Below are 13120 nucleotides of genomic sequence, written 5' to 3'. Positions count from 1 at the left end.
GCCATCCATCTTAACAGCAAATTTAGAAACAACCATGTTGTCACATCCCAAGTACCTTGTTTGGCTTTGCAATATGAATTCTTGGTCCTGGCTATTTTTACTGTTCAATCTTGGCAAGTTTTTTCTTTCTTTTAGAGACAATTGGAGATTTTGGTATTAGTTTCTAAAGCCGATACTCTTTTGTCTGATGTTTGGAACTTAACAGTGTGGCCTTTGGATGTCCATCTGCCATAAAATATTGGTGGCTTTTTGTAGACAATGTTTAACAGCTGAGATTCTGGAACTATCACCTATGTTAGGTTGTTTAATGTGACATTAATGCAAAATATCACATCACTCAATATATGTACAAGATAAATTAATGCTATGAAACTTTTAATAAAAATAAGAAATAATTAAAGACTTTGGGGGACCAGGCTGGAAGCCTGACATTAAAATAAATATTTGGTTCTTAACTTCTGTTTCCCATGAAGTTTCCACAACCCTCCATCACCACGGCTCCTCTTTTGTTTCCCAGTTTTAGTGATTACTCCAACTTCCATTCATCAACAAAATGCATGGGGGTTTGCTCTAAACAAGCTACACATAACTCTGAAGTTCTCTGCGTTCACAGATCTTTTACCAATATGAAGCTAAAGACATGGTCACAAATGGAACAATTCATGTCTTAAATTGTTTTGCATGAAATAAAATTTTTAAGTAGATTGAAGATAAAAATGACAGTTTTTATTGTCACAATAGGCTTGTTGCAATGATAGCTCTGTTAAATATCACCTGACATTTTTCACATTAATTAGTAGGTGATGGCATAATAAACAATCAGAAGGTGTTTTCAAGGTGCACAGAAGTAATTACAGTTGGTTCAAAAATGACAGAAGACAACAGGTTTTTCATGGGATCACTTGATGTAACTTAATTTAACAGTAAATGTATTGGTTTCGATTTCAGGTCGAATTTAAGCATCTCTTAGTATTTTGTTTCATTTGAATCAGATAAAATACAGGTACAAAAATAGTTCTTTTTCCTCAACATTGTTTTTTCAGATCCAGTGTGTTGCTGAGTGTGAGTGATGTAGTGAAACTGAATCTGAAGAGTATCTGGCCTCTTACTGAATCATGTGAGCCAAGACCTTACCTGTAAAATGATGTTTAAGTGCTCAGATAATAAAATAATAAGTTGGAAATTTAGCCATTATTGGAAACATCACAAAGGAACGCAAATATATGAGTTGATTTTTGATTTATAAATTCTGCATATTTCTCCAAGTCAAATATATAATAATTGACTTCTTACAGAATAAAAGTTTAGAAGAAATGTGGCTGTATTATTGTTTCTCATTATATATGCCAAGAACATAAATGAGCTCTGCCTGTTTATTTTTGGACAAATCAGACCTATTTGCTTGAGCTATGGAAAATTAGGGTACACTTCTGGTTAGAAACTGAGAACATCGGTTCCTTGATAGCTCTTGGTGCTCTGTACCATCTCCAGTGCATAGTCCATAAAAATTCAATTAGCTAAACTCTGGAAGTTAATTTAAGAGAAAGAGAATAGCAAATACTAAAGTTGATTCTTGTCAGACAAGTCTCAAAAGCAACTTTAATGTTTTAGTGTAAGTTAACACAACAGTCTGGTAGTTTTAAAGTGTGTAACCATTTCGAAGCTCTGATCAAATGCCACGACAACACAAACCATATATAAAATATACTTTCTCATGACATCCAATGGCTTGCAAGGTTCCAGGGTTGGCAATAGCTTCCCCTCTGCTATTTCACCATGGATGTCCTACGAGGTTCAAGGTTCTGCAGGTGGTGAACAGGAAGCTGGAGCCATGCATCCCATGATGCCATGGTCCACTTGAAAAACCTGAGAAGATAAAATTCTGAACTTTTTGTGCATATCCATGCCAGTCAAGTGAGATCCAACCAATCGGGTCGTTTATGTGGCTTGCACGTGTGAACATCCACTGTGTCTTCGCAGTCTCTGCACTCCACAGAGCAGCACCACTTAAACTTGCACTCGCATTTAGAGACGCGCTTCACTCGCGTGGTGTCATATCCACGACCACAGCACATGACTTCACAGCCATCCATGCCCTTGGAAGACTTGTTGCACACTCGTCCTGCAGTGCCCAGAGAACCTGAAACAGAGCGGAAGCAAAGTGATAAGATGAATGCCACAAGCACTGTTTTCACCTCATAATGCATCAGTCAGGTTGGGGCTGAAAGATTGTGAGATTATATTGCAGTCTACATCATCAATAATGATGTCTAATGAGATTGAAACTGAATAAATTAACAGAATAAAACTCATTAAGTGCCTGTAAACCAGTTTGAACGCCACACCCCAAAAAAAAAAGGTGTACCCTTCACTATAGAAAATGATTGAAATTTTGTTATATATCATGATTAATTTAAACACAATTTGTTGAATTCTACAAATCATGCAGCAGAGACTTTATTGAGCCACACTGACTGACAGTTCCCTCACCTGCTGTTCGATCCATAAGGCAATAGTCTGGAGAGCTTTCCACATAAACCAGGTCATTCTTGGTCGTCCCTCTGAAATTCTTGTCTGCAGCCATGAAGCCAGTGCCATCCTGGTTCATGGTGACCTCCACTGCTGTGTTGTACTTCTTCCTCAGGTAGTCTCCTGTGCGTCCAAAATCAGACATGGCAAGCCAACATGTCCGTAGAGCGCACGAGCCACTGACTCCATGGCACTTGCATTCCAGTTTCATGAAGCGCTTCACTGCCTAAGGAAAGCATTGGTTGATCAATTACTTCATACTCCCCATAACTGTAAACGTATCTTAGCACAACATTTTCATGTGCAATCATTCAATCAAGTACTGTGCAAAATCAGAGACCCAGCTTCATCCATTCCATTTTTTAAGTCAATGTTGCAAGTTATTGTTTCTGAGATATTTTTGTGGAAATGATATACTGGAGAACCCACTTCCAAATGGAAGGAGAAAATTTGTGGAAATAGGTGAAAAATCCAGGAGTTTCCAAAATAAACAAAAAAAAAAAATGAATTAAAGATGCAGAAATAATTTGACTCCTACAACTTTGCAAGACCTGAAAATCATGCTCCATTCAGACAAATATTACATATAGCATACTATTTTTGTGCAAATCAATGCTGTCTTCTTTTGTTTTTACACTAATAAATGATCAATTAGGGCATAAAGTGACAGTTAAAAATGAAGGGTGGTCTCTGACCTGTTCAGTACCATTGGATGGGGTGAAAAATTAGGACGTGCCTTGGATAATCTAATGTCTCAGTTGGACTTATTATGTTATTCTACTGTAATCAGCAGTAGATAAGTCAGTAATAAGCCCATCCAGAATAAGTGGATGTGCTTGACCAAGGAAAAGATTCAGAAGTGCAGGGCAAGGAATGCTCCAGGTAGGGAGGTTAAAACCAGGTGGGGAATTACTGACTAAACTCAGAAGTCTCTTGGATGACCACCCTTATCTCTCAACCCTCTTTGGTTTATTCTCACCATTCTGCCACAGCGGTTGTTGTGCAGGTTCATCAGAGCTCTCGCATCTTTTACCATCCACTCCCTAGCATCCACAAAAGCCTTTGCGAACTTAATGCCATAGTTGATGTTGTCACTACAGCCACCCCAGTCAAAGTCACCCATTTCATCACTGGCTCTCCCTCTCTTTTGGCTGTCACAGCTGCAGATCTTGAGCTCCCCCTGGCTGCAGGCTCTGGTGATGGCGTAGACCACTCCCGCAGAGGAGATGGCATACACAAAGGCTGCCTCACGGCTGCCTGGAAAGAGATAAATGGTGTTATTAGCATTGAAATCCAACTGTAAGAGAATTGCAATAGAGTTTCAGTTAGCAGATGTCTATACTTAGAGTCTTTAAACTAAACATAAATGTAGTGTGTTTAGCATGAAAGCCAACTTCTGCTGTGCTTCCCCGCCTGTTCTTATGGTCCCAAACTTGTGCTTATGAGTCCACTCTTGTGTTTTTGTGATATGGACCGTCACAGAACCATCATCCTCTCAGGTTTAAGCTTCTGGCTTTCTGGCTCTGTTTTTAGTGTAGGAGGCCACCCTGAAGCTTCCTGCCGTCAGACCGATTCAGAACAACACTCCTTCACCTTCAGCTCTCTGGATGATTGCACTCGCAGCCTTAAGGTGTGTTTTTCCCCTGCAGCAGAGAGCACAATGACCCCCATTCCCCTCATTTTTCATCCTCCTGCTTATGCACTTAGCCAAAACACAGGGTGATATGTCAAAGACAGCAGCTTTGTCTGTCTGCCAGAGTCATCTTCACAAATATTTACATCTCCTATTACTGTTTATACATCAGCGACGCAGATCTCCCCCTACTCGCCACTTGTATTTGGAGAATATCCACTCTCTCTTAGACTCTCTCCCATTCTTGGAAAGCTGAGAAGTGTTGGCTGTTTACCCTCCATCTTGTTCTCTTTTTCTGGCACAACTTATTTAAAAGCTATATATAACTGATCCCAGAATACATATATGGATTATTTATAACAGTTTTATCTATGTCTAATTAACATGTTATGAAGTGTGCTATAAACAAAGGTGTAACGCACTGCGGAGCATGACTCGGCCAAACACGGTGTGGTCTCGTTCCAGTGTGCTGCAGTTCCAGCGGTGGTGCCGGAACTGGTGCTGACATTCCCGAATCCACTCTTTGGCTCCCTCTCCAATAGACTGCATCAGGTCTGGGTGTCGCTGGCACAATTGTCGCTGCTTGTTGACAAGGCCCGGAATATTGTCACATATAACCCGTGCACCCAGAGCACCAATGTACCTGCAGAACAGAAGAAACACAGAAGTGGACCTTAGGTCTACCACATTGCCTCCTACTGAAATTACAGTACTGTTGCAACATATGTACCATTTAATTTGTCTAAAGCAAGTTATTTTTCTCCTAAAAATAGTTCAGTAGATCGGCCAAGGCAGGTTTGGTGCTTTAAGTTTTACTCTAAAGCTACGAAGCTAATGTAGCTACCTAGCAATAATAGCTTAAAATGATTTGCTAGCATTTGTGCTAACTGCAGAACACCAAACAATAAGCATGTAAGATAGCTAGCAGCTAACCGTAGTACTTTAATAATATCGAATATACATTTTATGTAGTTACTAACAATATATTAATTCACTCATTAATTGTAACTGCATTTCCAGTCTAACACTAATTGCTATGAACAAAATTAAAATACACATGGCTACAAATCCAACAGCTATCTGGAATCCTGAATTTTGTTCATAAATCTGTTTATTTACAGATTAAAGCACTTCACACTGTGGCAGAAACCGTAGGCACAATTCCCTGTCATAAAGAGAAACGCTATTGGTTTTTTCAAGGTTAAGGCAAAATTAAATTTGGCAAGATGTAACTGTAATTTACAGGATTCCACAGATAGCTAAGGTGCCAGAATTAAAAGTCTGATAGTTTGAAATTAGGTTTTTGTTTACAAGTAAACATTTTAAAGCCCATTTATGGTGGATAGAAGATAAAAATATTTTTTTTCTCAGATTTACACCTAATATATTTTATGCAGTTATGTAGTTATGCAATTTGTAAATATTGTGATTCCTGGTTCCCATACTGCGATAAATAAAGTGGACTGTTTCACATTAAACCACTATGAATTATTTTGTTTCAGTTGAACTTAATTGTACACAAAACTTTACAAAATATATGGCATTTAATAACTCATTCTGAAACCATATTTCACAAATACCATTTACACAGTGTTGATGGTTGGCCAAGCTTCTTTTAGTTGTTACCTACTTTAGACTTGGAGCTTTAGTGCCAAACTAAAGAAGTAAACCTGAGACACCAAACATGACTTGCCTGATTGAATGCATTTGAAGGGGAAATTTGAGCACATTTATGGTATCGTGGTCCTCCACAAATGTAAGAGGAGTTTGTTAAGTGTGGTAGGTATTTCAGATTGTTTGGACTGGGAACTGATTGTACAATCAGGACATGGGTGGTAAACTGGGGATTACAGTATCCTCCAACTGACCCCTTTGATTCAAATCTACCACACACATCCGCAAAGTTTACGCTGTGCTCACGCAGCCTTGTCTCCTCCCCGGATCTCATTATCCAGTCAGTCGTAGCCACATTTGTGCGATGGTGCTCAGATGAACCCACTGCTCAGTTTCCACTCCTCTTATGGACGTTCTTTTCCCTATCTCTCTCTCTCTCACACACACACACACAGCTCCCCAAGACTTATCCTTCTCACCAGCAACCAGGGAGGGCCTGCTCTGCAAGGCTGCCCTGTTTATCCTTCACATGCATACACATGTTCTCTACTGCAAAAGACTTATCAGCCGCATGTGCCTGGAATTGGGAAAGACTAATGCCTGTGAGCCAGAAAAGCACTGTGTCTGAATTGATTGCTCCGATGACAACAATCCCCATAACTGTATAAATTACTGTAGGAATGGAGAGATATTTATCACCACAGCTCATGCAGATTTGGGCGCGCCGCCATAGGTGTCCTACCATCCAAACCTCACACTCATGGAACACAGCCCGCTTATGTGAGCCAAAGGGCCCTCTATGAGATAACACTTCGTTTGCCCATTCATGAAAAAGGTGCAACATAGTTGCCTGTTTGGCTGAGACACATCACCACATTCACATTGTTGGGGGGGGGATTCCATTCAAAGAATCTAAAATTGGGCCGACTACTGAGAGTTGGGCTGTTTACACAGCTGTAGGCCTCAAAGCGGTCGGCTCCAATGTGGTAAGATGTTGGACCATGTTGATCCTGCTACCGCTGAGACGTGATGGAGGGCCCACGAATGAGACAATTAGTGACAGAGAGAAACATTTAATTGAGAAATCTTGCAATGTTTCATCACATCTACTCTTACAAAACCGACAAGTATAAAGGAGCTGAAATGCAATAACCCACGACCACACTCAGGACAAAGTCGATGGCCCTGAACAAGAATGTCAGATGAGTTAACACATTACAGTTGAGCAAGTTTTATGGAAAGCCACAGATTTCCCATATATTATCATTTTTCATTATAAGTCATTTTTGTTTCTCTAGGCAAGTTCATGCACTGCTTCTGCCGTTTTGCAGAAGACTCAGAGACTGACTGCTATGAAATGCATGGCATTAGCCTGCAGCAATATGGGCTGTTTTGGTGGCCAGACATTTATTGTAAAAGACAGACTAGATCTTAAAAAATATTCACACGCTTTGATTCTTGGTCTTGTTCATTCTTGTTAATTCTTTGTATTCGTATTAATCATAAGGAACCAGACATTAAGATATGAGCTTTAAAAAAAGGCAATTTTGCAAATAGAATAATGGTATTCATTAACTCAACTTAATAATTAGTGAAAGTAAATTCAGCCAATTATTCATTCATTCATTATCTGTAACCGCTTATCCAGTTCAGGGTCGCGGTGGGTCCGGAACCTACCCAGAATCATTGGGCGCAAGGCGGGAATACACCCTGGAGGGGGCACCAGTCCTTCACAGGGCAACACACACTCACACACTCACACCTACGGACAATTGTGAGTCGCCAATCCACCTACCAACATGTGTTTTTGGACTGTGGGAGGAAACCGGAGCACCCGGAGGAAACCCACTGGGACACACTTTAGCCAATTAATGAATGATTAAGGTTTCTACACAATGGTTGGTGCATATCACAACATTTCTGTTTAAGCCAGTTAGAAGCGCTAACAACCTTTCCCATATATTGATCACTTGCTGAATTTATGTTCTTTGGACGCCAGTGGTCAATATGTAAAGGGTCAGTTTAAAACTGTTATTTTTTTCCATGCTTCATTTACCTTTTGTTCAAAGAATAAGGAAAGTTACGGTCAGAAACAACTTTAATTTAATATGCTTTATGCAAGTGACCACAGATTAAATTGCCTTGAGTATTTTATTCAGTAACACCGCACTTTAGCAATACCATCAGTCTGTGTGACTTGCCAATTCCATACATAATATTAAAAGGGATGTTAAATCCTTTTTTCCACAAGTTAACACAGATCCCTGGGGTCTTAAAGAAAAGCCAGAAACATGCTTTTGTCAAAATACCACAAGGATCAACCTACATAGTACCGTTCTCTCCCTGTCTAAACAGCCCTATTCAGAAGCACTGTTGAGTATGAGCCTCTGTGTATACCAAAATAAGACAACCCAAGCAGTGAGGGGTGAGGTGCAAAAACGCTGGATTTTAGCAAGTTTCACTTAGTTTTATTTCTCCTATGTTCTTGTATTTTTTGCCATATTTAAACTCATTGTGTGTGTTTTGCTCTGCTTTCACATAAACATGGGTCCAGTTTTGTGATTGGAGAGACTCACACGAGGAGGCTGGACAACTCTGTTGCCATTTACATATGCCACAGGACCAAATCAGAAACACTTGTTTTTATCCCTTGTTTCTACAAAAGAGAAATCTCACACACACACACACACACACAAAATAAACTGACAAACTGGTTTGTTTTCAAAGAGTGTGGGTTGGTACCAGGGCCAGATCCCCAAATGAATGTGCTAATGCACTAAAATAAGTGAATTTGTCATTTCCTCTTTAACAACATATCAGTGCTTTGGGTGTGTGCATGTTATTTGTGCTGTGTTTTTTGCTCAGTGATTAGTTTCAAATGACCATATTCCCATTTGCTTGATGAGTGGGCTTTATTCTATCGCACTTCTATTGCACTCGTGTCTAGGTCTAGGTTTCTCTTCTGAATATGCACAAAGATGTACATGTTTGGATAGTGGTTTCTTATAGTGTGGGTGACAATACTGCCCTCCACTCTGCAGACTAGGGTTCAATTCCCTGCTCAGGCAGGAACAACATGCTATACCAGTATAAGAGTCCTTAATTAAGGCTCATAGTATTACATTAACTCTGTAACATGATTCAAACTATGTTACTCTAAATAACAGCATCTGCCAAATGTCAATGGTGTACATGTAAAATTACTCAGAGGTTGGAGAGTCTTACCACCAGGAGGAATCCACGTGTGGAGTAAAGAGGAGCAGCAGTAGGATGAGGGGAAAGTAAATCCTTTGCTCAGAGGACGAGTGACTCCGAGCTGGTGCAGCAGCACATCCACTTATAAAGCCCTCTCCCATCTCCGGTTTACCAAACAATGGCTGAAGTAATAGAAAAATCTGTTATTTTCCTTTGTGCCCCAAAATCACCAAATCAATTCTGCTTTATTTTCTAAATACTTTAGGTTGGGAATCTAGCTGTCCTCCAAAAATATGATTAAAGAGTCCAGTGCATTGTTTCATTCAAGTCCAGACCAAATCAGGTCTCTGTCAATCAGTCTCCTGCCTGAGTGTCTCAGTCTCTTCAGAAAAGTTGGTCTCTTCAGAAGAGTCTACGTCATGGTTGTCAGTCTCTATATGAGTCTCCGTCTCTTAAGAACTGTCTCTCTCAGAAAGGTCTTAACTTCTTCACGAAAGTCTCTTCTCACTGTGATGGAGCGAAGGTGCTGAGAGCAACTCAGTGAATGTAGCTGAGTGAGCTCCAGCATCAGACACAGAGCTGTGTGTGAAGGTGGGAGGGAGCAGAACTCTCTGTGTTCTTCCTCATTGGATGACCAGTATTCAGTGTTTCTCTCTCTCTCTCTCTCTCTCTCTCTGTCTCTCTCTGTCTCTCTCTCTTTCTCTCTCTCTCTCTCTCTCTGTGTGTGTGTGTGTGTATGTGTGTGTGTGTGTGTTTGTGTCAAGAATGATTTTCTGATGCTGTTACTTATAACATCAATTGACTCCACTGAATCTCACCTTAGCTCCTGGGCTCCACTGCAGACAGGCAGCCTGGCATCGATATTTAAAATAGTAGCAATGACAACTGACAACAACATTAATGATGACGAGGATAATGATAATTAAAACAGGAGCAAAGAGCACCTAGGCCATTATATAGTCAATGTCACAAAGTTTTTTCTGGCATTTGAAAAACAGAAAAGCCCAAAATACATGCCCTTGTCATTGGAAGGTCTGGAGAAGCTTTGGTTCAGATCAATGTCTTTGTTTACATGTGGTTTTTATTCTGTGATTGTGTTGTTCAGAAAATATGGAGGTAAGGTAATAAATGCAGATATGAAAAAAGGAGCACAAAATTTTGTTTATAACACCAACATCAGTGTTTTTCTCGTTAATTTTATTTAAAGATAAATACTAGATGATCTACCACCAAAGAACAAAGAAGACCAAGAACATTTAGTTAATTTTAAGAATTACAATTACTTATTTATTCAATGTCACAGGTTAAAGCACCTGAAGATTAATGTGGCTGTGCGCAGCTCTATGGACACACTAAACCCACAAGATGTCTCCTCACCAGTAAGACACACACACACACACACACACATGAAATAAGACAAACTCAGCAGTTCTCCTCTCTCTGTGAGATATAATGCGTGTGTAAATGTTGCCAAGTTCTGAGCCACGCTGCTGAGCTTGTGAACTAACCAACGGCAAGCCGAGGATCTGGCCAAAACATATGGTGTCACGCTAAACACATCCCCAGAAACACACACAAACAGAGCGTGTTCCTATCTGTCCTATTATTCAGCCACGGTCCGCACTGAAGAACCTACTGTTCTTTGGTTCCAGCTGGTAACATATTTTTCTGGTTTGCGAACCAGTTTATGTCGGTGGAAACGCATCGAACGGTTCAAAATTTAGTACATGAACTGGAATGTGAAATATGGCTGAACTAACAACAGACAGTGTAGTAGCGCCACCCTAAGTTGTCTCTGTGAAATATGGCTGAACTAACAGTTCCTACTCGCACGTGTCCGTTTCAACATTAGGAGTCAGTCAGTCAGTAAGCGAACATGCCTCAAAACAATATACTTTAATTTTTATTTAAACTAGAGGATTATAGCCACAAAAAATTCCTCTGCATGTGTGTAATGTTCCTGGTGGAACATCTCAGGTGGGTCCTCATTTGTTTGGTAATTACTGGAACAAATCAGCAAATGACAGCAATTAAAGTAAGATATATTATGACTTGACTGTAAGGTTGGCAGAGACATTGATGCCATGCTATGTATTCTAGTACTGTGTTTGACTGGGTATCAAAATGCCAAGTGCAGCTTATACAACTCTATATATAGTGCAATGAATACATTCTCTGTAAAGATGGTTGACATTGCTCATTTATTTCGGGATGTGACTTTGTCATTCTACATAATCACCCGAGCTTGCACATAACATGATGGGTTAGTGGGCATATGTTCTGCTTTACACACAATAAAGTTAAATAAACCTTGAAATAAGAGTCATTAAAAATCGTTTCTTTACTGGACAGTTGTGACCATGGTTGACTAGACAACAACTAAACCCTAAAATACTGGAACTGGTTGCAGTGTGAGTAGCTGGTGTTTTTTTGCAGTGTGGTGTTGACGATTCTCTTCTCCTAAAACTCAGATGGACATCTATGTACCACATAATAAAGTATTACACATTCTGAAATCAGAAACAATATTAATGAAAGGTCAAAACACTAATAGAGAGAATAGAACATGTTTAGTGGGACATTGGCGCTTACGTAAATCTATATTTTGCTTTGATTCCTGTAAAGTTGTTAGCTTTTACTGATCTCTGGCTACATGTGAGGCTGCGGATTTTACTCTAATATCTATGGCACATGCTTTTTAAAGACAACTGGACAGGGGAATTGTTTAAAGTCACTAGAGGAATCTGGCGACCGAAGACAGAGGGTGCCCAACATTCAATTCAATTTTTAAAATAACCAAAAAATGACTTTATGTATATCAAAAGAATACATTTGCTGGGTGTAGTGGTTGCTTAGGGTGTCCTTTGTAAATGACCACAACAAACATCACCATAAGCCATCTTTGGAAAGCCCACTTCAGTAAGATTCCAGTAATGCTTTATGTGAAGAACTGAAAAAAAAGTTATTTTATTTTTTGAATATACTTGCTGAAAGTTCTTATTTCTGTAATCTAACGCTGTGGACTTTGTTAAGTCCTGAGGGGTCAACTCAGTGCTTTTAAGGTTGTCCAGTGCCTTTAAAAATGACCAGAATCTGTCATTGCATCACAACATGGAGCCCAGTTATTTGCCTTTGTAATTGCACCAGTATGATTGTTCTCTCCAGAGACTGGTGAGGAATGAACACACAGGCCGGATCGCACTCATCAAAGGGAGAGCTGGAGAACCAGAAGTTTGTGGTTGGGACCAATGTCAAAGTATTTGAAGAATACATACTGCTATGTTGACCCATAGAGGCTGTGGTCTGGCTATTAGTTTACCATTGTTAAAATGCTGCTCTGAAGCTATGATAAATCCCAGAGGATTTAAATTCGATTGGCTCAGATACATCAATTTTGGTGTGAAGACCTGGGAATCAGGAGACCCAGTTTGCACTGGGTGGACAGGCAACAATATTGCTGTGGAATTTACGGAAGGGTTAATGTGCTTCAAAACATAATTTTCTTCCAACAAATCAAACATTGCACACAAAAAATGGGACATTTTATGTACTACAATAAAAACAAAAAAATGTGTTTGTGAAGCCACTCTGTTGCACGTGCAGAACATGGCCTTGTATTTTCTTGCTGAAACAACCATCACTTCACGGATAAAGATGTTACCTTGATGGCAGCACATCTCTCTAAAATCCACATCAGTGATCCTTTTACACATATTCAAGTCACCCATTCTCTGGGCACTGATGAGCACTAACCCAACACCATGACAGATGTTGCCTTTTGTAACTTTCACTATTACAGTCTGGATGTTAAAAAGTTAATGTTAAGTGATAGCCGTTTTCTAAAGTACTCCTGAGCCCATGTGAATATGTTATAGTAGAATAATGATTTTCATGCAGTGCCATCTGAGGGCTGAAAGGTCATGTATTATAGTAATTTCCAGCTGTGCCCTCCACGGACTGAGGTTTGTTTGTAGTAATTTTCTTTGATGAAGCTTGTAGACACATTAAAATCTTCAGACATCCGGTTCCTATATCCACCAATGTGAACAATTCAGAATTTGTGAAGTAGCATTCAGCATCAAAGCACTCTGAATGACTATATTTACTTCTTAAAGTGTAAAGTATCTAGTGACAAAGCCATGTCAACAT

General features: G+C 39.7%; 1 protein-coding gene across 1 annotated transcript; it reads right to left on the bottom strand.

The window, feature by feature from the left end:
- Positions 1–1607: 1607 nt before the first annotated feature.
- Positions 1608–9132, bottom strand: wnt2ba (wingless-type MMTV integration site family, member 2Ba). Its single transcript, XM_066662956.1, has 5 exons — positions 9002–9132; positions 4585–4805; positions 3509–3786; positions 2491–2755; positions 1608–2140 (listed from the first exon to the last, which is right to left on the bottom strand). Exons 1-5 carry the CDS (start codon positions 9130–9132, stop codon positions 1911–1913), a joined length of 1125 nt encoding a protein of 374 aa, XP_066519053.1. The 3' UTR covers positions 1608–1910.
- Positions 9133–13120: the final 3988 nt, after the last annotated feature.

This window comes from Hoplias malabaricus, chromosome 3 (genome assembly GCF_029633855.1).
Source record: "Hoplias malabaricus isolate fHopMal1 chromosome 3, fHopMal1.hap1, whole genome shotgun sequence".
Classification (NCBI taxonomy): domain Eukaryota; kingdom Metazoa; phylum Chordata; class Actinopteri; order Characiformes; family Erythrinidae; genus Hoplias; species Hoplias malabaricus.
This window is presented reverse-complemented; position numbering and strand designations above follow the sequence as displayed.